This window comes from Macaca nemestrina, chromosome 20, assembly GCF_043159975.1.
Source record: "Macaca nemestrina isolate mMacNem1 chromosome 20, mMacNem.hap1, whole genome shotgun sequence".
NCBI classification, from domain to species: Eukaryota; Metazoa; Chordata; class Mammalia; order Primates; family Cercopithecidae; genus Macaca; species Macaca nemestrina.
In genome coordinates, this window is record NC_092144.1 from 55,753,848 (window position 1) to 55,776,962 (window position 23,115).

General features: G+C 54.5%; 1 protein-coding gene across 3 annotated transcripts; it reads left to right on the plus strand.

The window, feature by feature from the left end:
• The first annotated feature begins 1,483 nt into the window (after window positions 1-1,483).
• On the plus strand, window positions 1,484-22,900 carry VAS (vasodilator stimulated phosphoprotein). Of its 3 annotated transcripts, none has more exons than XM_011735970.2 (13): window positions 1,484-1,851; window positions 12,931-13,102; window positions 13,199-13,364; window positions 16,964-17,048; window positions 17,809-17,858; window positions 17,979-18,220; window positions 18,356-18,456; window positions 19,305-19,356; window positions 19,505-19,538; window positions 19,752-19,797; window positions 20,210-20,300; window positions 21,865-21,922; window positions 22,054-22,900. In XM_011735970.2, exons 1-13 carry the CDS (start codon window positions 1,847-1,849, stop codon window positions 22,089-22,091), a joined length of 1,140 nt encoding a protein of 379 aa, XP_011734272.1. In that variant the 5' UTR covers window positions 1,484-1,846; the 3' UTR covers window positions 22,092-22,900. The 3 variants fall into 3 exon arrangements, with proteins under 3 accessions (XP_011734272.1, XP_011734271.1, XP_011734270.1); XM_011735969.2 differs by having other exon boundaries at window positions 1,487-1,851; window positions 18,359-18,456; window positions 19,502-19,538; XM_011735968.2 differs by having other exon boundaries at window positions 1,489-1,851; window positions 19,502-19,538.
• Window positions 22,901-23,115: the final 215 nt, after the last annotated feature.

Sequence of the window (23,115 nt, forward strand, 5' to 3'; positions counted from 1 at the left end):
AAAATATAAAAATTAGCTGGGCTTGGTGGCCCGTGCCTGTAATCCCAGCTACTTAGGAGGCTGAGGCAGGAGAATTGCTTGAACCCAGGAGGGGAAGGTTGCAGTGAGCCGAGATCGTGCCAGTGCCCTCCAGCCTCGGCGACAGAGGGAGACTGTATCTCAAAAAAAAAAAAAAAAAAAAAGAAAAAAGAAATTAAGTCTACCCCTTCTCCCAGACAACTTAGCCTCAGGAGACACACTGAGAAACAATGATAACCTCTGAGGATCAGGGTTCAAGATCTCCCAGAGTGGGGTGGAGAAGGGGAGGGGAATTAATGTCAGAGCTTGGCCTGTAAGGAGGAAGTGCTCTCCAGGTAAAGGAGGTCAGGACAACATCCGGACATGGGACTCGGCTTGGAAATACGCTGGAAAAGTGGATTCTCTCACCTAGTCAGCTGGCCCTGAGAATTGTTGGTTTTACACTCAGATCTTGGTGGCTTTCCGGGTTCTGGGGGCTCAGGCAAGAGGGTCATAGGCCAGATTCATTCCCTGTCTCCAGGCCTCAGTTTACCCATGTGTAAACGTGAAACTAACTGATTTCCCAGGGCTCGGGCGCCTCACCCGGGCCAGGTGGCGCTCTACCCAAGGGGCGCGACCACATCAGTGACGTCACTCGGGGCGTGGCCGGCAAGACACGCTGCGGAAGCCTCGGAGGGTGTCTGGGCTCAGCCTGGAGCCGGCGTGTGGGGGCGGGGGCTCCGGGGAGGGTCTCCTCACCTCCGGGCGCTCCTGAGGGCTGGGATGATCCTGCTGTCCTCCGCAGGCGAAACTGAGTCAGAGCGGGGCGTACGTGGGTCGGAGGCTTTACATACCCAAGAAGCCGGCGCCTCCTGCCCACCTCGGGCGAATGCCAGGCCCCCAACTCCGGCACTCCTCGCCAGTCCCCACCTCCACCCCCACCCCACCCCCGACCCTGCGGCTGTGAGTCAGCGGCCGACCGCGCCCCCTTGGCCCACTTCCTCCTCACCTTCCCGGGGCGGGCGGGGTGGGGTGAGAGGGGTGGGGCCCTACTCCCCCCACCTCCCCTCCCGCGCGGGTGGGGGGCTCGCCCCCTTAGTAACCCCTCCGAAATTGACAGAAGAGAGACGCTGGGGAGGGGCGGGGTTCCGAAGATGGAATTTCAGGGAGAAAATCTGAGACCACTTGCTTAACTGGAGGGTCCTCTTCGACCCCCAAAATTGAGCGGAGTACGAGATGGAGAAGTCGATGGGGAAAGAAATCGTGCCCCTTCCGAGACGCTCCTGAGAATTCCCACAGTGGAAGCGAACTAGGGAGCAAGGGAGGTCGCCTTCCCCTTCACCAAGTTTGCCCCTCCATGTGGTGGTGACTCCCAGGGTGCACCCCTGGACGACAACGTTGGGGAGAGCAGCAAGATCGCGGAAGCAGAGGGTGCCGAGTTGCCCTTTTAAGCGCCCTCCACCCCCTCGCCTGGAGGCGCGCGCGGCCCCTTTAAGGCGCGGGGCATTGTGGGTGCGGGGAGTGGAATTTTGGAACGAAATGTAACGAAGAGAAGTACAGTAGTAAGAGTAACAGTGTAGCCGCCGCCGGCAAGGGGGGCGCGTCGGGGAGCAGACGCCGCATCCCCTTTCTGCCGCAGGGACCTCTCATCAGATCGCCTGAGGGAAGCGGCGCCCGGAGACCCGCCCCGGCCCGGTCCACGTTCTACCCAGGAAGCCGGACTCTATGGGGCGGGACCCTGGGGGAGCCTGAGTCGAGCCCGGAGCCAGCCCCGAACCCCTGAACCTCCAGCCAGGGGCGCCCCGGGAGCAGCCAGTCCGTGGGCGCGCCGCCCGCCCGCAGATCAGCCATGAGGTGAGCCGGACCTGCCCCCCGACCCGTCCCCGCCCGGGCGGGCTCCGCGCCCCGCCTTTGTCCCCCTCCCCCCCAGCTCGCTCCGGGCTGGAATTTGGGGACAGATCCTTGGGAGCCTCGGATTTGGGCTGAATCCCCTAGGACAAGCCCCAAAACCGTCGATCACTTCTCCACGACTGACTTCCCAAGCTCGGGGGGTGGTGGCGGTGAGGTTCCCCTGGGAGCCCTCAAGATTTGGGGACGCTCGGAGGACTCCCGAATTGTTAAGACTTTTTTTCAGAGGACCTCAAAGTTGGCAGCGACTCCCCGCAGGGATGCCAGGATTGAGGCAGGGCTCAGACTTTCCTCCCCCTCCCCCCAAACTTCAGCTCGAGGTCGGGGAAGGATTGTGGGGGACTGGTTTGGGAGACCCTGGGACTTGGAAGAGAGACTGAGACTCAGACCCTTGGTGTGCAGGGACCCCGTTTACGTGGTGCTGGAAAAAGTCTCCCCAAGTGAGACCGCGCTCCTGAACTTCGGGGGTACTTCTTAATCCCCTAAATTTTGGGGGGCACTTAGGTCTTCCTGTGGAAGAGGCTGGTGTGAACCGATCCAGGGACCCGGACGCAGCCTCCGGAGTCTGGTGGGATTCCCCTCCCCCGTCGCTCCGCACGCAATCTGCTTAACAGGCAGTGCCTAGGACAGAGCGGGCGCTCGGAGCAGAGGGCGGCTCCCTGCCCCGGGCCATAAGGGCGGCCCGGCTCCCCCACCTGCGCGGCCCTGGGGAGGGAGGGGACGCAGCAGCTGGGGGAAGGGGGCCTTTGTCTTCCTGACTCACCTGTCGAGACAGCTGGTGTGGGGGGCGGGCACCGAGCGCTGTGGGCCGGCTGCCTTCCCCACCACGGCGCCTCCCCCTTTGCTCGCCGCCCCCCCCATCCATCCGGAGCCTTGGGGTTGGAGGAGGGGGAGCTGGAAAGCTTCAAGGTCATAGCCCTCTTCCCTAGGGACCCAGGCTTCCCAGATAATTCCAGCTATCTTCCCAGGAATTTAATCCTGGGGGCGGCGGCCCAAGGGACCCAGGGATTTGGTCTGGCCGGGGCCTCCCCCGAACTCCTGGACTCACCTGAGGGCGGGGCCAGTGTGGGCAGGGGGACCCAACCATCCTCCCATTCTCCCCTCCCCTGGTCCCCCATAATCTCTCCCATGGGGCCAGAGCCTGACAATACTATCTCCCTTCCTCCACTCTCTCTGGGACTTCCTGCCCCAAAGCCCCCAGCCTTAGCAGGGAGGCCCCTGGGGACGGCTAGGGATTAACCCCGTGGTGCCCACATCCCCTGCATTTCCTGAACCCCTGCCCTTTGACATCGGAGTGGAGTGGCGTTCCTTTTTATGACCACTAGAGAATTCCCCTCCCGCGTTTGTTCCTTCTGATGTGAAAGGCATGGCTGGAAAATTTGGAGCAAGGAGGACACCCACAGATACCCTCAAGACTTCCTGCCTATCCTATCCGCTCCCCATTATAGCAACATCCCTTCCAAGTCCGCCCTGGAGAGGGGTCAGTTTAGGGAGCGTCGCTCTCTTCCTTCGCCCTCTTCCTCCGGGACTCTTCTCTCCCCTTGCCCCCCAGCCCCGCCCCTCCACCCCCCTCGCGTTTCCGGTCCCAGGCTCAGTGGAAGGCGGATGGCGGATGTCCGAGTTAGTGCTGCCTCACTCACTGCAACCGTAAAAGGGCAGGAGTGGTGTCTGGGCCGGCCCCCTGCCCTCCCCACCACCACCACCACCACCACCAGCAGCCCTGGAAGCCCTGGCCCTCCCACAGGGCCCACCTCTTGCTGGGGCGGTGATCAAGCATCCCACCTTGTGGGGGTGCTGGGGTGGGGTGCAGTGCAGAAGTGACCAGATGCCTGTCCCACCAGAAGGCCACTCCCACCTTTCCAGGGGTCTCCCCTGCAGGTGGTCACACCCGACTTACTGGGCTGTGCCTCTTCTCCAAGGACAGCCAGGATTCAAAACCCATGCCCCTATTACCCAGCTGGGGAAACTGAGGCTCAAAGAGAAAAAGACATGGCCAAGATCCCTCAGAAATTCCTAGGCAATGTTGGAGGGGTGGAGGAACCTAGGATCCTCTGATTTCTGGCTGGTTTGGCTGGGGGACAGTCCTGGGGGCAGTTGGAAGAGAGGATGTTAAGATGGAAAATTACAAGATATAGTTCTTTTTCTCCCAATTTGACAAATATTTGTTGAGTGTCGGCTGTGTCCCGGACTGGAGCTGGGGTGCTGGGAAGACAGAGAAGCGAGGCAGAGGTCTAGAATCTCAGGGCAGAAGGGACTTGGGGAGAATTGGGGTCTATTTCTTTCTTCCAATAATAGCTATTTTTATTTTTTTTTAAATAAGAGACCATTTGATCAAGCATCTATTTTATGTGGGGCATTTTTGTGCCTGACAGCAATTCTGGGTTGTTTTTTTTTTTTTTTTTGCTCTTGTTGCCCAGGCTGGAGTGAAATGGCGCGATCTTGGCTCACTGCAACCTCCGCCTCCTGGGTTGAAGCAATTCTCCTGCCTCAACCTTCCCAGTAGCTGGGACTACAGGTGCCTGCCACCATGTCCGGCTAATTTTTGTATTTTTAGTAGAGATGGGGTTTCACCATAATGGCCAGGTTGGTCTCTAACTCTTGACTTCAGGTGATCCACCCGCCTCACCCTCCTAAAGTGCTATGATTACAAACATCAGCCACCACACCTGACCCCTCACAGCAATTCTAACAATGATACTATTACAGCCTTGTGGCCTCCCCACCCCGGGACTCAGTTTATAGATGGGGAAACTGAGGCACAGGAAAGTTAGGCAAGGTGCCTATTAAAGTCAAACAGGGGCCGGTCGCAGTGGCTCACGCCTGTAATCCCAGCACTTTGGGAGGCCGAGGCGGGCGGATCACCAGGTCTGAAGATGGAGACCATCCTGGCTAACATGGTGAAACCCAGTCTCTACTAAAAATACAAAAAATTAGCTGGGCGTGGTGGTGGGCGCCTGTAGTCCCAACTACTCGGGAGGCTGAGGCAGGAGAATGGCGTGAACCTGGGAAGCGGAGCTTGCAGTGAGCCAAGATCGCGCCACTGCACTCCAGCCTGGGCGACAGAGCGAGACTCAGTCTCAAAAAAAAAAAAAAGTCAAACAGGACCAGGTGCCAGGGCTCATGCCTATATCCTAACACTTTGGGAGGCCAAGGCAGGAGGATCGCTTGAGTCCAGGAGTTGAGAACAGCCTGGGCAATATGGTGTGACCCCGTCTCTATAAAATATACAAAAATTAGCTGGGTGTGGTGGCATGCGCCTGTAGTTCCAGCTACTCTGGAGGCTGAGGTGAGAGGATTGCTTGGAGGTTGAGGCCGCAATGAGTCGTATTCTTGCCACTGCACTCCAGCCTGGGTGACAAAGTAAGACCCTGTCTCAAAAAAAAAAAAAAAAAAAAAAAAATACAGATAACATGCCTTCTGTGTTCTCAATGAAGAAAAAGAAAAAAAAAGGAACTTGCTTTCACTGTGAAAACACTTAAGATAATTCAGATAAACCAAATGAAACGGAAGCTGCAACATTTATCTTATGGGAAACTGAGGCCCACCAGGAGGAAGGGACTAGAGTAGCCCACACAGGCCCCAGAGAGTCGAGACCTGGTTCCTTACTTAGGGTTGCTGAGAAGATTTGTCGTTTGGAAGGGTGGTGTATGTGTATCCCAGCTTTTATGGTATAAGGAGGGTATGGGGTAAGTCTTGGGTTCGGGGGGCAGTGAAGGGAAGGGTAAGGCTGTGGTCTGGAAGTTTCGTGAAAACCGGATTCGCCGTGCTTGATTACCTCCGGTGATGGGAAGCTGTGTCTTTCATGTGGAGCGTGTACCAAGTTACAGGTCCTGCGTTTAGGGGTTTTCGTCCAATATATCTTTTCATCCTTACAATGAACCCAGTGAGTTATTGTTTCCAGGGCTGGAAACTGAGTTTCAAAGAGGCAAAGCCACACAACAAGGAGGCAACTTGAACGGTCTTTTCTTTTTTTTTTTTTTTCTTTTTTTTTTTTTTTTGAGACGAGTCTCGCTCTGTCGCCAAGGCTGGAGTGCAGTGGCCGGATCTCGGCTCACTGCAAGCTCCGCCTCCCGGGTTCACGCCATTCTCCTGCCTCAGCCTCCCGAGTAGCTGGGACTACAGGCGCCCGCCACCTCGCCCGGCTAGTTTTTTGTATTTTTTAGTAGAGACGGGGTTTCACCGGGTTAGCCAGGCTGGTCTTGATCTCCTGACCTCGTGATCCGCCCGTCTCGGCCTCCCAAAGTGCTGGGATTACAGGCTTGAGCCACCGCACCCGGCCTTGAACGGTCTTTTCATCTGCCATGTGCTAGAGTTTTCCAAAATGTGGGGACTTGCAGGGAGGAGAGAGTCCTGGGCTGACTGGAAAATTAAGGCGCTCTCATGTCCAATGGAGGGTTCCTAGACTTCAGGAGAACACTGGAAACAGGCAGACCTCATTTCCATCTCACAGCCCTGGCACTCCTGTTTTATGGCTATGGGATTTTCTGTTCCTGCTTTTGTGTAGTTTACAGTTTTATTTATTGAACTTAAGTAGTGAATTAGGTTTTTATAGGTAATTTCAACCCATGATAAGAAAAGAAATAATAAGCAGTTTGAAATACTTATTGAAATTATTGAAATGGTGGCTGGGCCTGGTGGCTCATGCCTGTAATCTCAGCACTTTGGGAGTTCAAGGCAGGCAGATCACCTGAGGTGAGGAGTTTGAGATCAGCCTAGCCAATGTGGCAAACGCCCAAACCCCGTCTCTACTAAAAATACAAACATTAGCCTGACGTGGTGGCACACGCTTATAATCCCAGATACTCAGGAGGCTGAGGCAGGAGAATCGCTTGAACCCGGAAAGTGGAGGCTGGGAGGCTGAGGCACGAGAATTGCTTGAACCTGGGAGGTGGAGGCTGCAGTAAACAGATTACGCCACTGCCAGCCTGGGCGCAGAGTGAGACTCTGTCTCAAAAGATAAATGGTGCAAAATATTTGTTTTCTCCCTCCCCAGTCCCTGACTTCCCCTCAATGGAGGCAGCCACAGTTAGTGTCTTGGGAAACAGTCTCTGCATATATCACCACTCTGGGTACAGATGTATTTATATGTTCCTCACTGTTGGTTTTTTTTGTTTGGTTTTTTTTTTGAGATGGAGTCTTGCTCTGTCTGTCGCCCAGGCTGGAGTGCAGTGGCACGATCTCAGCTCACTGCAACTTCCACCTCCCAGGTTCAAGCGATTTTCCTGCCTCAGCCTCCTGAGTAGCTGGGATTACAGGCACGCGCCCCCATGCCCAGCTAATTTTTGTATTTTTAGTAGAGATGGGGTTTCACCATGTTATTCAGGCTGGTCTCAAACTCCTGAGCTCAAGACATCTGCCCCCTTCAGCCACCCAAAGTGCTGGGATTACAGCGTGAGCCACTGCGCCTGGCCTACCTTTCTTTTGAGACGGAGTCTTGCTCTGTCTCTGTCATCCAGACTGGAGTGCAGTGGTGCAATCTCGGCTCACTGCAAGCTCTGCCTCCCGGGTTCACGCCATTCTCCTGCCTCAGCCTCTGAAGTTGCTGGGACTACTACAGGCGCCTGCAACCACGCCTGGCTAATTTTTTTTGTATTTTTTTAGGAGAGATGGGGTTTCACCATGTTAGCCAGATGGTCTCGATCTCCTGACCTCGTGATCCACCCACCTTGGCCTCCCAAAGTGCTAGGATACAGGCGTGAGCCACCGCGCCCAGCCTGTTTTTTGTTGTGTTTTTTTTTTTGTTTGTTTGTTTGTTTTTGAGACAGAGTCTGGCTCTGTCCCCCAGGCTAGGGTGCAGTGGTGCAATCTTGGCTCACTGCAACATTTGCCTCCCGGGATCACATGATCCTCCTGCCTGAGCCTCCCAAGTAGCTGGGATTACAGGCCTCCGCCACCAAGCCTGGCTAATTTTTTCTATTTTTGGTAGAGACAGTGTTTCACTATGTTGCCCAGACTGGTCTCAAACTCCTGACCTTGTGATCCGCCCGCCTCAGCCTCCCAAAGTGCTGGGATTACAGGCATGAGCCACTGCGCCCGACCCTTTTTTTTTTTCTTTTTCTTTTTTTTTTAAAGCCTCTGATCAACACTACCTTGTACTTTGGCTTTTAAAAATTTCAATTTAGCTCTGCTTCTTCATCTTTAAATGAAGATAAGAACTTGTGGGAACTTGGTTTCAACTATGAGCCCCTCTGCTTACTTGCTGTGTGATCTGGGGCAAGTGCCTTCACTCCTCTGTGCCTGCAATTCCCTCTTGTCAAAAGGGTGAGTGTCAGAGCCTATCCCATGAGGTTGTAGAGCCGTGCAGCAGGGAAACTGGTGTCCAGCACCAAGAAGTGTCTGGGACCCAGGCTGACTGAGAAATGGTAGGTGCCCTTGGTAAAAGTTTGCCTTTTTTTGAGAGAGAGTCTCTCTCTGTCGCCTAAGCTGGAGTGCTAGCGGCCTGAACATGGCTCACTGCAGCCATATCCTCTTGGACTCAAGCGATCCTCCTGCCTCAGCCTCCTGAATAGCTGGGACTACAGGCAAGCACCACCACATCCAGCTAATTTTAAAATTTTATGTACAGATGGAGGTCACCATCTTGCCCAAGCCAGTCTCTCTCCTCTCTCTCTCTTTTTTTTTTTTTTTTTTTGAGACAGTCTCTATCTGTCTCCCAGACTCCCAGGCTGGAGTACAGTGGTCCGATCTCGGCTCACTGCAACCACCTCCTGGGTTCAAGCGATTCCCCTGCCTCAGCCTCCCGGATAGCTGGGATTACAGGCATGAGCTACCATGCCTGGCTAAATTTTGTATTTTTAGTAGGCATAGGGTTTCACCATGTTGGCCAGGCTGGTCTCGAACTCTTGACCTCAAGAGAGCCACCTGCTTTGGCCTCCCAAAGTGCTGGGATTACAGGCATGAGCCACTGCACCCGGCCTTCCCAAGCCAATCTCGAACTCTTGAGCTCAAGTGATCCTCCTGCCTCAGCCTCCCAAAGTGCTGGGATTACAGGCGTGAGCCACCTTCCCTGGCCAAAGTTTGCCCTTTTTTGCAGATGTTTAGTAACTATTGAGTCACTACTATGTGTTGGGTGCCATTCTAGGTTCTGGGGACACAGCAGTGAACAATTGGGACACAAATGTCTGCCTTTTTGGTAGCAGAGACAGACAAATATTGTGTTGGGCAGGGGTCACTGCTGTGCAGCAGGGGATAAAAAGCAGAGAAGCGTTCCCAGCTAAGGGAGTGAGGATGGCTTCTCAGAAGGGGTGACAGCTAAGGAGAAACCTGAAAGTGGGGAGAGGCTAGGCCTGAGGAAGAAGCAGCACACAGGCCTGAGGCAGGAATGTGTCTGGCCTGCGGGAAGAGCAGCATGGGGGTAGGAGGCATAGGGTCTGGAACAGAGTCCCCAAGGGACAGTGGAGCGGGAAGAAATGAGATCTGAGGACACACAGATCACGGAGGCCCTGGAGAGAACTTGGCGTTGATTCTGTAGGAGCCTGGAGCTTTCAAGAAGCGGAAGGGACATTCCACCTTGTGGGTTTTTGTTAGTTTGTTTTGTTTTTTAGAGATGGGGTCTCGCTATGTTGCCCAGGCTGGTCTTGAACTTCTGGGCTCAAGCAATCCTCCCTCCTCAGCCTCTCAAAGTGCTGAGATTACTGGTGTGAGCCGCTGTTACCGGCCCCACCTTGTGTTTTAACAGGATCCTTCTGTTACAGTGGGGACAGTGTGCCCTGGAGAGGGGCAAGACCACCCGTTTGTCACGCAGCAGGCGCCAAGTTCTCCGGCCAGTCCAGAGCCTCAGCAGGGCAGGGCCGCCTGGGAGAGCAAAGTGCAGCCAGGGCGGGGCAGCGGCAGCCCCGGGCTCCTGGCCAGAGTGTGCCCTGGGTGTGGGTGGCAGGTGTGGGTGAGGCCGAAGCCTTAACCCTGCCCTGCCAGGGGCAGCAGGAGCCAGAAACAGCCCCCGAGGCTGTGCTTGTCTGGAAAGGGCACCTGGTGTTTGGGTGGGGCTCACAGGTTCCCCGGGGTTAAGGCTTGGGAGCCTGAATTCACATCTGCACTCTGTTCCTCACTAGCTGTGTGACTGTGGGCAAGTCACTCAACCTGTCTGGGCCTCTGGTCCTCACCTGCAATATTAGGATGAAAGAGTGGCTCTCTGGATAAGCTGCAGTGAGAATTAAATGAGTGACTTTGGGGGAGGGTTTAGGGCCCCTGATCCTCCTGAAATGTCTGGTAAGAGGGAGATGGCACAATTATGGAAATCCTAGGGTCCCTACCCCAGGTTCCTACCCACAGCTGAGTCTGTCTAGGGACTTTCTATGCCCTGACTTCCCAGCGTCAGTGTCACACCCAGCCCCCAGCCCTCCTAGAGACAGAGGCTTTGTGGGGGGTCTAATTTCTCTCCCCGGAAACCTCTGACCACCAACTTCCCCATTTCAGGAAAAAGCCCATTGGGGGTGGGGTGGGGGGGAGACCAGTGCTTCTCTTTCCCCTGTGTGACCTTGGGCAAGTCACTTCCTGTTTGAGTTCCTGTGTAGGCCTGCGTTTCCTCACTGGGGGAGAGGGGACTGAACCTCCAGAAGGGCTGGTGGGAGGGTCCTAGGGTTGTAGCTGTCCTGGGCCCCAGTGGTGCCCATGAGACGGAGGTGGACAGTTACTGAGCTCTTGGTGTGTGCCGAGCACTATACGAAGCACTTAGCTTTTTTTTTTTTTTTTTTTGAGACAGAGTTTCGCTCTGTTGCCCAGGCTGGAGTGCAATGGCGTGATCTCAGCTCACTGCAACCTCCACCTCTTGGGTTCAAGCGATTCTCCTGTGTCAGCCTCCTGAGTAGCTCAGAATACACCATGCCCAGCAAATCTTTGTACGTTTTTGTAGAGACACGATTTCACTGTGTTGCCCAGGCTGATCTCGAACACCTGAGCTCAAGTGATCCCTTCGCCTCAGCTTCCCAAAGTGCCGCGATTACAGGCGTGAGCCACCACACCCGGCTATACCAGGCACTTTAGGTGCCCAGGTTCATGTGCCCCTCCCCCACTGCCCTGGAGTTGGGGACTGTCATTTTCCCAGTTCACAGGCGAGAAGCGTTCTTGAGTGGGAAGGTCACGTGCCTGAGTCACATGAAGTAGGTGGCTCAGTGGGGATTTGAACCCATGACTGGGGATATCAGCTCCTGAACTCTGCACCAGTTTACTGACACCTCCCGCCCAGGCTGAGTCAGATGTTGCCTTTTCCAGGAAGTCCTGCCCGACTCTCCAGGCTGGGGCAGGTGTTCCTTCAGGGCACCACCAGACCCTGGGCTCTTTGGTCCTATCCCTGGGTTGGTACCATCTGGGGACAGCTGTGTCTCCCACACTGGACTGTGAGCCCCAGGAGGGTGGTGCCGGGGCTGTCTGGGTCACTGCTGTGTCTTCATCCCCAGCCCCACCCAACAAGGGCCAGACACGGAGCAGGGAGTATCTGGGGAATGGCCGCTAGTGCCCTGGGGAGCCAGGCGATGGGTGGGCAGCGGGAAGTCCCTTTGGAGGAAGAGCTCAGAGGTCTGGGATGGATCCCCAACCTACTGCAGGCTTCACACTTCCCCTTCCAAGTCTCAGCTTCTTCCTGAGCAGGCAGTGGTGGCGTGGGGGCATGTCCAAGCCTGCTGGTAGAGATAGGGAAACTGAGGCCAGGCAGGGGCTGGTCCCTAGTGCAACTCTGGGCTCTTGGCCTCCTTCTGGCCCCTCTGTCTTCCCTCCTGCCCTCGCTCTGCTAACCTGCATCCCTCCCCGCCGGTGTTGGCCTCAGCCTCTTACACCTCTCAGCCTGTCTCTCCATCGGCTCACTGCAAGCTCCGCCTCCCGGGTTCACGCCATTCTCCTGCCTCAGCCTCCCAAGTAGCTGGGACTACAGGCACCTGCCACCTCGCCCGGCTAAGTTTTTGTATTTTTAGTAGAGACGGGGTTTCACTGTGTTAGCCAGGATGGTCTCGATCTCCTGACCTCGTGATCCGCCCGTCTTGGCCTCCCAAAGTGCTGGGATTACAGGCTTGAGCCACCGCGCCCGGCCGTGTTTTTTATTTTTCATTAAAAATTTTTTTTTGTAGTCTGGGTATGGTGGTTCACCCCTATAATCCTAGCACTTTGGGGGGCTGAGGCAAATGGACCACTTGAGCCCAGGAGTTCGAGATCAGCCTGGCCAACACGGTGAAACCCTGTCTCTACTAAAAATACAAAAAATTAGCTGGGCTTGGTGGTGCGTGCCTGTGATCCCAGCTACTCACGTGGCTGAGGCAGGAGAATGGCTTGAACCTGGGAGGCAGAGGTTTTGGTGAGCCGAGATCATGCCACTGCATTGCAGCCCGGGTGACAGAGTGAGACTGTCTAAAAAAAAAAAAATTAGTTGGGTGTGGTGGTGCATGCTTATAGTCCCAACTACTTGGGAGGCTGAAGTGGGAGGATCAATTGAGCTCAGGAGATCGAGGCCACATTCCAGCCTGGGTGACAGAACAAGACTGTGTCTCAAAAACAAAACTGAAACTAAAAGTAATTATTATTAGAGATGGGGGTTGCCCAGGCTGGTCTGAAATGCTTGGACTTAAGTGATCCTCCTGCCTCAGCCTCCAAAGTGCTGGGATTACAGGTGTGAGACACCATGCCAAGACGATCTTGATCTCTTTCTGTGTCTTTCTGCCTTTTCCTCCAGGTCCGCTGTCTGCCTATCCTTTTTCCCCACCCCTCCCCTATCTGTCCATCTGTCTGTCTGCCTTTCAGTCTGTCTCTCTCCCCTTTGTCAACCCAGCTCTCCCTTTCCCACCTCTCTCTGCATCTGTCTCTTCCACTTCCAGTTTCTCCCTCCCTGTGTCTGTCTGTCTTACATCTCGTTTGTGTGTTTGTCCGTCTCTCCTGGTCTGATTTTCTCTCCTGATCTCTCTCCCCGCTGTCTTTCTGTCCACCTGGCTCCTGCCTCCCTCACTCTCTTCCTTCCACACTCTGTCTTTGTCCCTTGGAATCTCCCAGGGAGACCCAGATGAGAAGGTGACCGGCCCCTCTCCCTTTTCCTCCCGCCTGCAGCGAGACGGTCATCTGTTCCAGCCGGGCCACTGTGATGCTTTATGATGACGGCAACAAGCGATGGCTCCCTGCTGGCACAGGTCCCCAGGCCTTCAGCCGCGTCCAGATCTACCACAACCCCACGGCCAATTCCTTTCGCGTCGTGGGCCGGAAGATGCAGCCCGACCAGCAGGTACAGCTTCCCGCAGGCCCCTCTTTGCGGGCTCAGCCCCTACCTGCCCCACCCCTGCGCCTGCCACCCCTCACCCTCCCTTTCCCCTCCCACCAGGTGGTCATCAACTGTTCCATTGTCCGGGGCGTCAAGTATAATCAGGCCACCCCCAACTTCCATCAGTGGCGCGACGCCCGCCAGGTCTGGGGCCTCAACTTCGGCAGCAAGGAGGATGCAGCCCAGTTTGCTGCCGGCATGGCCAGTGCCCTAGAGGCGTTGGAAGGTCAGAAACAGCGGTGGGCAGTGGGTGGGCAAAGGGGACCACTGAATGCGGCTGTGTGGCCTCAGGCTGCCGGTTTACCACTCTGGGACTTTGCTTACTCATTGGTAAAATGGAGCAAATTCATTGCTATCATGGAAAATTATCATGAGGATTTTGTGCGTTCCAGTGTGCCCGTGCACACCTATGCATAAAATGCACGATTGGCCTAGCGTGGTGGCTCATGCCTGTAATCTCGGCACTTTGGGAGGCCGAGGCAGGTGGATTACCTGAGGTCAGGAGTTCAAGACCAGCCTGCCCAACATGGTGAAATTGCGTCTCTACTAAAATACAAAAATTAGCTGGGCGTGGTGGCAGGCACCTGAAATCCCGGCTACTTGGGAGGCTGAGGCACGAGAAGCACTTGAACCCAGGAGGTGGAGGTTGCAGTGAGCCGAGATCGTGCCACTGTGCACTTCAGCCTGGCGACAGAGCAAGACTCCTTCTCAAAAAGAAAACAAACACACAAAAAATGCATAATTACTCAGGGATCAGTACTCCATGAACTTTACACAGGCACACTCCTGGCAAACCACCTCCCAGATCAAGACATAGGTAGGTACCGCCCCAGAAACGGGATCTCGCTCTGTTGCCCAGGCTGGTGTACACTGGCACAATCATGGCTCTCTGCAGCCTCCACCTCCTGGGCTCAAGTGAGCCTCTTGCCTCAACCTCCTAAGTAGCTGGGAATACAGGTGTGCATCACCATACCTGGCTCTTTTTTTGAGACAGAGTCTTGCTCTGTCACCCAGGCTGGAGTGCAGTGGTGTAACCTCAGCTCACTGCAACCTCCACCTCCTGGGTTTGAGTGATTCTCCTGGGGGACAAGAGTGAGACTTCATCCCAGAAAAAAAAAAGAGCCTCCTGAGTAGCTGGGGTTACAGGCCTGCGCCACCATGCCCAGCTATTTTTTTGTATTTTGTTTTTATTTTTATTTATTTATTTTTTCGAGACAGAGTCTCGCTCTGTCGCCCAGGCTGGAGTGCAGTGGCGTGATCTCGCCTCACTGCAACCGCCGCCTCCCGGGTTCAAACGATTCACCTGCCCTAGCCTCCCGAATAGCTGGGACTACAGGCGTGAGCCGCCACACCCGGGTAATTTTTTGTATCCTTAGTAGAGACAGGGTTTCACCATGTTAGCCAGGATGGTCTCGATCTCTTGACCTCGTGATCCACCCGCCTAGGCCTCCCAGAGTGTTGGGATTACAGGTGTGAGCCACCGCGCCCGGCCTTTGTAATTTTAGTAGAGAAGGGGTTTCACCATATTGGCCAGGCTGGTTTGGAACTCCTGGCCTCAACTGATCCACCTGCCTCTGCCTCCCAAAGTGCTGGGATTATAAGTGTGAGCCACCACGCCCAGCCACCTGGATAATTTCAAAATTGCTTTTTTACTTTTTGTGGAGATGGTCTACAGGCTGGTCTCAAACTCCTGGGCTCAAGTGATCCACTTCAGCTTCCTAAAGTGCTGGGATTGCAGGCATGAGCCACTACACCCAGTCCAGTTGCTTTTCTTTTTTTTTTTCTTTCTTTTTTTTTTTTTTTTGTTATGGAGTCTCGCTCTGTCTCAGGCTGGAGTGCAGTGGTGTGATCTCGGTTCACTGCAACCTCTGCCTCCTGGGTTTAAGCAATTCTGCCTCAGCCTCCCGAGTAGATGGAACTACAGGTGCACACCACCATGCCTGGCTAATTTTTGTAGTTTTAGTAGAGACGGGGTTTCGCCACGTTGGCCAGGCTGATCTCGAACTCCTGACCTCAGGTGATCCACTCGCCTTGGCCAAAGTGCTGAGATTACAGGAGCAAGCCAGGCACCCAGCCCAGTTCCTATTTCTTTTTTTTTTTTTTTTTTGAGACAGAGTCTCGCTGTGTCGCCCAGGCTGGAGTGCAGTGGCCGGATCTCAGCTCACTGCAAGCTCTGCCTCCCGGGTTTTTACGCCATTCTCCTGCCTCAGCCTCCCGAGTAGCTGGGACTACAGGCGCCCGCCACCTCGCCCGGCTAGTTTTTTGTATTTTTTAGTAGAGACGGGGTTTCACCGTGTTAGCCAGGATGGTCTCGAACTCCTGACCTCGTGATCCGCCCGTCTCGGCCTCCCAAAGTGCTGGGATTACAGGCTTGAGCCACCGCGCCCGGCCTAGTTGCTATTTCTTAAACCTTAACATGCACATGAATCACCTGGGGATATGGTTACAGTGCAGCCTCCGGTGCAGATGGGCTAGGGAGACTGAGACTCTGCATTCTCACAAGTGCCCTGGTGATACCGAGGCTGCTGGTCCGCGGACGTGACTGAGTAGCGAGGTTTTATGTGACTGCCATGCATCTGGCCTGGAATCACTGCTGTAGAACTGAAAGTCACCAAATGCAGCGGTGTTTGCTTTGTGGGGCAACTTCTGTGCTAGTGCGGAAGGGGTTTGCTCCTCTGGGGCACACAGAAAAATACAGTGCGCTTCAGTGTAGTCATCTGTAAAATGGGGCTAATTCTTGTTAATTCATAGCCAATTCAATTCAGGTGGGTGCTGGGGCCAGCGGCCTGGAGGTAGGTGAGGAAGAAGCTCTTTACCTTTCCAGGTTCTTAGGTAAAGTCCAAGTGGCTGTGACAGTGGTTAAGAGCTGGCCAGGGGCCAGGTGCAGTGGCTCACGCCTGTAATCCCAACACTTTGGGAGGCCGAGGCGAGTGGATCACTTGCGGTCAGGAGTTTGAGACCAGCCTAGCCAATATGGTGAAACCTCGTCTCTACTAAAAATACAAAAATTAGCCAGGCATGGTGGCAGGTGCCTGTAATCCCAGCTACTCAGGAGGCTGAGGCAGGAGAATCTCTTGAACCCGGGAGGCGGAAGTTGCAGCGAGCTAAGATCACACCATTGCACTCCAGCCTGGGGGACAAGAGCGAGACTTCATCTCAAAAAAAAAAAAAAAAAAAACGAGCTGGCCAGGTGCTGTGGCTCATGTCTGTAATCCCAGAACTTTGAGAGGCCGAGGTGGTTGGATAGCTTGAGCTCAGGCGTTTGAGACCAGCCTGGGTAACATAGCAAAATCCCATCTGTACAAAAAAATAAATGATTGGCCAGGTGTGGTGAAATGTGCCCGTAGTCCCAGCTACTCGGGAGGCTGAGGTTGGAGGATCACCTGAGCCTGGGGAGACTGAGACTGTGGTTAGCCGTGATTGCGCCACTGCATTCCACAGCCTGGGTGACTATGAGACTCTGTCTCGAAACAAACCAACAGTGGTTAAGAGCCTGGCTGCTGGAATCGGCCTGAATTCAAGTCTTGTTCCTGCACATTCCAACCTGGAGAACTTTGGGGCAAGTGACTGTCCCCTGGGCCTTAGCTTCTCCTGTCACTGGGACATCACAACAACACCTGCCTTAGGGCAACTCAGGCCAGGGAGGCTGGTGCTGCCTCACCTCCCAGGGTGTGTCCTCCTGGGCCTGGAGCCTCAGGGCCTCAGGAAGGAGGAAGTGAGTGCCCCTGGGCAGGATTCCTGGGAGGCCTGGAAGAGCAAGGGAAACGCCAAGGGCTGAGCAGAGTTCCCGGATTGACTTGTGGCCCTTTCTCTCTCACCTTCCAGGAGGTGGGCCCCCTCCACCCCCAGCACCTCCCACCTGGTCGGTCCCGAACGGTCCCTCCCCGGAGGAGGTGGAGCAGCAGAAAAGGTGGGGCTGGGCCCTGGGTGGGGAACCTTAGCCACGGCCAGTTCCATACGTTCTGGAACCCTTGACTCCTAGAGTTCAGAACCCAGCCAACTTGCAGTTTTCAGAATGTTCAAGAAATTTCTGACACTGAGAGTTGCAGAACCTCCTGGTCCCTGCAGATTCCTGGAAATCAGAATATGGTGGTTGAAAGAATCTCGTGGCTGGGCGTGGTGACTCACTCCTGTAATCCCAGCACTCTGGGAGGCTGAGGCGGGCAGATCACCTGAGGTCAGAAGTTTGAGACCAGCCTGGCCAACATGGTGAAATCCTGTCTCTACTGCAGATATAAAAATTAGCCGGGCATGGTGGCGCCCGTGCCTGTAATCCCAGCTCGGGAGGATGAAGCAGGAGAATCGCTTGAACCTGGGAGGCGGGGGTTGCAGTAAGCCAAGATCGAGCCACTGCACTCCATCCTGGGTGACAGAGTGAGACTCTGTCTCAAAAAAAAAAAAAGAATCTTGGGCATTTTGTCATTCAGGTGTTCCTGACAGTTTAGTGACTGAGATCTCGCATTCAGATCTCTCCCTGTCACTGCCCTGCCCTCCATTCCCCCCACTCTCACCCACCCCCATTCTTGGTTCCCTAGGGGAGGAAGGCTTGGGTGAGGATTAGGAGCCAGCGTCCCTGGAGACCTCTGAGAAAGAGGATGGAGGTCGCTGGCCCCTTCGCTGGTCATCCTTAGGGCCCTGATTGATGGCAGCTCCCTTGCCTCCCCCTACAGGCAGCAGTCCGGCCCGTCGGAGCACCTAGAGCGCCGGGTCTCCAATGCAGGTGATGCTCAGATGGCTTCGGGAGTTGGGAGGGGGCCTCCCTGGAGGAAGAGGCCAGCTAGCTGGACAGTGAAGAATGAAGCTTCTCTTTCAGCTGCCCCCTTTTCTGTGTTTGTTTCAGGAGGCCCACCTGCTCCCCCAGCTGGGGGTCCACCCCCACCACCAGGACCTCCCCCTCCTCCAGGTCCCCCCCCACCCCCAGGTTTGCCCTCCTCGGGGGTCCCAGCTGCAGCACATGGAGCAGGGGGAGGACCACCCCCTGCACCCCCTCTCCCGGCAGCACAGGGTCCTGGTGGTGGGGGAGCTGGGGCCCCAGGCCTGGCCGCAGCTATTGCTGGAGCCAAACTCAGGAAAGTCAGCAAGGTGAGGGGCCGGGAGAGGTGGGAAGGGGCAACAGGGCTTTTGTGGGGGATGAGGCCAGGGCTGCCGGCGGTGTCATAGGCCTGGAAGGCCAAAAGGCCTGCCCCTAAAGCTCCTGCCCCTTTTAAATTTCTCCAGCAGGAGGAGGCCTCAGGGGGGCCCGCAGCCCCCAAAGCTGAGAGTGGTCGAAGCGGAGGTGGGGGACTCATGGAAGAGATGAACGCCATGCTGGCCCGGAGGTGAGCCTGAGCCTGGACGCCCGAGTCAACTGGAGATTCCAGTTCAGTAGGGCCCAGTCAGGGGAGGGCTCCGATTCCTGTTTGGTTTGTTTCTTTTGGTGAATGTTCCCCACTTTGATAACCAGGTTTGGGATATAATGGTGGGGTTTGTCATTTCCTGAAATGGCTGAGGCTTGCAACCACCTAGGTAGCCTGTAGAATGTTCTGAAACCCAGAATTCTAGAACCGTAGGAGATCCTGCCTTGGAACTCTGGGAACTCAGATTCCGGCAATCTCAGTGTTCTAACACAGCACCGCTCCACCCTCAGAATCTTACTATTCCCTAATATAAGAATCATAGAACCTTCTCCATCCTGATTCTAGAACCGCAATCTCTTGAATTTTTTTTTTCTCTTTCTTTTTCTTTTTCTTTTTTTTTTTTGAGATGGAGTCTTGTTCTGTCACCCAGGCTGGAGTGCAGTGGTAAGATCTCAACCCACTGCAACCTCCGCCTCCAGGGTTCAAGCAATTCTCCTGCCTCAGCCTCCTGAGTAGCTGGGATTACAGGCATGAGCCACCACGCCCGGCTAATTTTTGTATTTTTAGTAGACTCAGAGTTTCACCATGTTGGCCAGGCTGGTCTTGAACTCTTGACCTCAAGAGATCCGCCTGCTTCAGCCTCCCAAAGTGCTTGGATTACAGGCGAGAGCCACTGCGCCCAGCACAATCTCTTCAATTTCGCAACTAGAGTTTCCTTAGGTTTTCTGAGTTCCAGAATTCTATGCCCTAGCATCTACATTTCTAGAACTCCCCTCGGAAGGGGATGGGTTGGGTGACGGAGCATGTGTTTTTGCTTTTCTCTCCTGCAGAAGGAAAGCCACACAGGTTGGGGAGAAAACCCCCAAGGATGAATCTGCTAATGTAAGTTAGGGGCTCTTCTTGCCCTTCACCTCTTAGGCCGGATCATGAGGGTAGGGATAGTGGGATGTTTGGGGTTTGAACCTGAAAGAGGAAATGCGCAGAGGTGCGGCAGGGGCTGGCTCATGGCAGTTTTATTTCCTACCAGCAGGAGGAGCCAGAGGCCAGAGTCCCGGCCCAGAGTGGTGAGTGCCCAGTCCAGCCACAGCAACTACAAATCCCAGAATACCCTGTTCTCACATGTTAAGCACCTTCACGGGAGAGTCAGGGCGATGGTGCTGGGGATTGTAGTCTCCTGAGATGGGGCTTTGAACAGGGGCTGATGAGATTGGGGGAGTAAGATTGATTGGGGGGCAGTCTTTTGTCCCTGATCTTTCTGATTTGTTGCCTATCCCCAGAATCTGTACGGAGACCCTGGGAGAAGAACAGCACAACCTTGCCAAGGTAGGCCATTGGTACTGGGGCCCTTGGGGAGGTCAAGACGGGCAGATCGCTTGAGCCCAGGAGTTCAAGACCAGCCTGGGCAACATGGCGAGACTCCAACTCTACAGAAATTAGCCAAGTGTGGTGGCACTTACCTGTGGTCCCAGCTACTCGGGAGGCTAAGGAGGGAGGATCACTTGAGCCCAGGAAGTCGAGGCCGCAGCGAGCCGCCATCGTGCCTGCACTCCAGCCTGGGAGAGAGAATGTGACTGTTTCAAAACAAAACAAAACAAAACAAAAACTGGGGACCTCAAAATACTTGGACTTGCCCAATTTATAAGGCGGAACTCAATGTGATCCCTGGAATAGGAGGTGGGGAAGCAGGTCCTCTTTTTAATTTCATTGCTCTCCCAAACCATGCCAACTCCCCCAGGATGAAGTCATCTTCCTCGGTGACCACTTCCGAGACCCACCCCTGCACACCCAGCTCCAGCGATGACTCGGACCTACAGAGGGTGAAACAGGTAACTTGGAGGGGAGGTTGGGAACCACAGCAAGAGAGTTATAGGTCTGGCCCCTGCCACTGGCATGCCGTATGATCCTAGATAACATCTTAGAAACCTCAGGTTTCCAATCTGACAAATGGAGAGGCTGGATTGGATCAAGGATGACCCAGACCCCACGCCCCCTTTTCTGGCGCCTGTGACAGACATTATTAATCTGTCACCGCACTCATTCCCGATGAGTGCCTTGAATCCCTTCTGCACATTGACCCAGCTCTCCGTCACCAATTGGAGTTGGCAGGAGGCTGGAACGCACTTGCCAACCTTGGTACTGGATGTTCTCCAGTACTTTTCCGGCTCCAAGGATCCAGAATTCTCCCCTAGAATCCTCCAGTCACTCTGCGACCTTGACAGCAATGTCATGGTGTCGGGGTAGGGGTGGGTCTCAAACCTACTCCCTCTGGCTTTTCCATCAACAAGAAAGAGGGGACTCTGGCAGGGCACGGTGGCTCATGTCTGTAATTTCAGCACATTGAGAGGCTGATGTGGGAGCATTGCTTGAGGCCAGGAGTTTGAGACCAACCTGGGACAACATCGGGAGACCTCATCTCTAAAAATAACTTTTTTTTTTTTTTTGAGACGGAGTCTCGCTCTGTCACCCAGGCTGGAGTGCTGTGGCCGGATCTCAGCTCACCGCAAGCTCCGCCTCCCGGGTTCACGCCATTCTCCTGCCTCAGCCTCCTGAGTAGCTGGGACTACAGGCGCCCGCCACCTCACCCGGCTAGTTTTTTGTATTTTTTAGTAGAGACAGGGTTTCACCGTGTTAGCCAGGATGGTCTCAATCTCCTGACCTCGTGATCCGCCCGTCTCGGCCTCCCAAAGTGCTGGGATTACAGGCTTGAGCCACCGCGCCCGGCCTAAAAATAACTTTTAAAAATTACCTGACTCAGCCGGGCGCGGTGGCTCACGCCTGTAATCCCAGCACTTTGGGAGGCGGAGGTGGGCGGATCACGAGGTCAGGAGATCGAGACCACGGTGAAACCCCGTGTCTACTAAAAATACAAAAAATTAGCCGGGGTGGCTCACGCCTGTAATCCCAGCACTTTGGGAGGCCGAAGTGGGTGGATCACCTGAGGTCGGCTTCAAGACCAGCCTGGCCAACATGGTGAAACCCTGTCTCTACTAAAAATACAAAAATTAGCTGGGCCTGGTCGGGGGCACCTGTAATCCAGTTATTTGGGAGGCTGAGGCAGGAGAATCGCTTGAACCCAGGAGCCAGAGGTTGCAGTGAGAAGAGATTGGGCCACTGCACTCCAGCCTGGGCAACAGGGAGACTCTCTCAAAAAAAAAAAGAAAAAGTTACCTGATTGTGGTGGCAGGTGCCTGTGGTCCCGGCTACTTGGGAAGCTAAGGCAGGAGGATTGCCTGAGCCTGGGAAGTTGAGGCTGCAATGAGCTGTGATCGTGCCGTTGCACCCTAGCCTGGGCAACAGAGCAAGTCCCCATCTCAAAAAGTAACAGAAGGGATATTCGTTCCTGCAAGTCCCAGTATCCGCTCCTGATTAGTTGTACCCCATTAATTTTAGGAGCTTCTGGAAGAGGTGAAAAAGGAATTGCAGAAAGTGAAAGAGGAAATCATTGAAGGTGAGGTGGTTTGGTTTGGTTCTTAAACATTTACTTATTTCCGAGGCATCATGTCCCTGGGCAAGAGCCCTGTTTTGGAAGGGAGGAGGCAGAGACTGTGCCCCTGACCTCTGCTTCTTGTTTCCTTCCAGCCTTTGTCCAGGAGCTGAGGAAGCGGGGTTCTCCCTGACCACAGAAATGGACCCAGAAGACCCGCTTCTCCTTTCCGCACACCCCGCCTGTCACCTTGCTTTCCCTGCCTCTACTTGACTTGGAATTGGCTGAAGACTACACAGGAATGCATTGTTCCCACTCCCCATCCCACTTGGAAAACTCCAAGGGGGCGTGGCTTCCCTGCTCACACCCACACTGGCTGCTGATTGGCTGGGGAGGCCCCCGCCCTTTTCTCCCTTTGGTCCTTCCCCTCTGCCATCCCCTTGGGGCCGGTCCCTCTGCTGGGGATGCACCAATGAACCCCACAGGAAGGGGGAAGGAAGGAGGGAATTTCACATTCCCTTGTTCTAGATTCACTTTAACGCTTAATGCCTTCAAAGTTTTGTTTTTTTAAGAAAAAAATATATATATATTTGGGTTTTGGGGGAAAAGGGAAATTTTTTTTTCTCTTTGGTTTTGATAAAATGGGGTGTGGGAGTTTTTAAATGCTATAGCCCCGGGCTTGCCCCATTTGGGGCAGCTATTTAAGGGGAGGTGATGTCTTACCGGGCTGGGAGTGCCTCCCCCCACCCCAGGGACTCCCCTTCTCTCTGGCTCCTCCCCCTTTTCTATGAGGAATTAAGATGCTGTAACTTTTTGGAACCTCAGTTTTTTGATTTTTTATTTGGGTAGGTTTTGGGGTCCAGGTCATATTTTTACCCCTTGGAGAAAATAAGATGAGGGAGAAAGGAAAAGGGGAGGAAACTTCTCCCCTCCCACCTTCACCTTTAACTTCTTGAAAATGGGCCCCTGCAGAATAAATCTGCCAGTTTTTATAAATGCTAAGATCTCTGGAGTGATTTGAAGGGCTGTTCTGATGGGGATAGAGGCGTGCTCGGCCCCCCGTGCCCCTCCAGGAAGATTTGGTCTTCTGCTGAGAACCCCTGCCTCCGCCCAGGAATCCACCTTCCCCTCATCTTCCTTCCCACCCTGCACATTGTACCTGCTCCCACATCCTCAGGCCCGCAGCCAGGATGATCTCTGGCCCCTCTAGCCTCCCT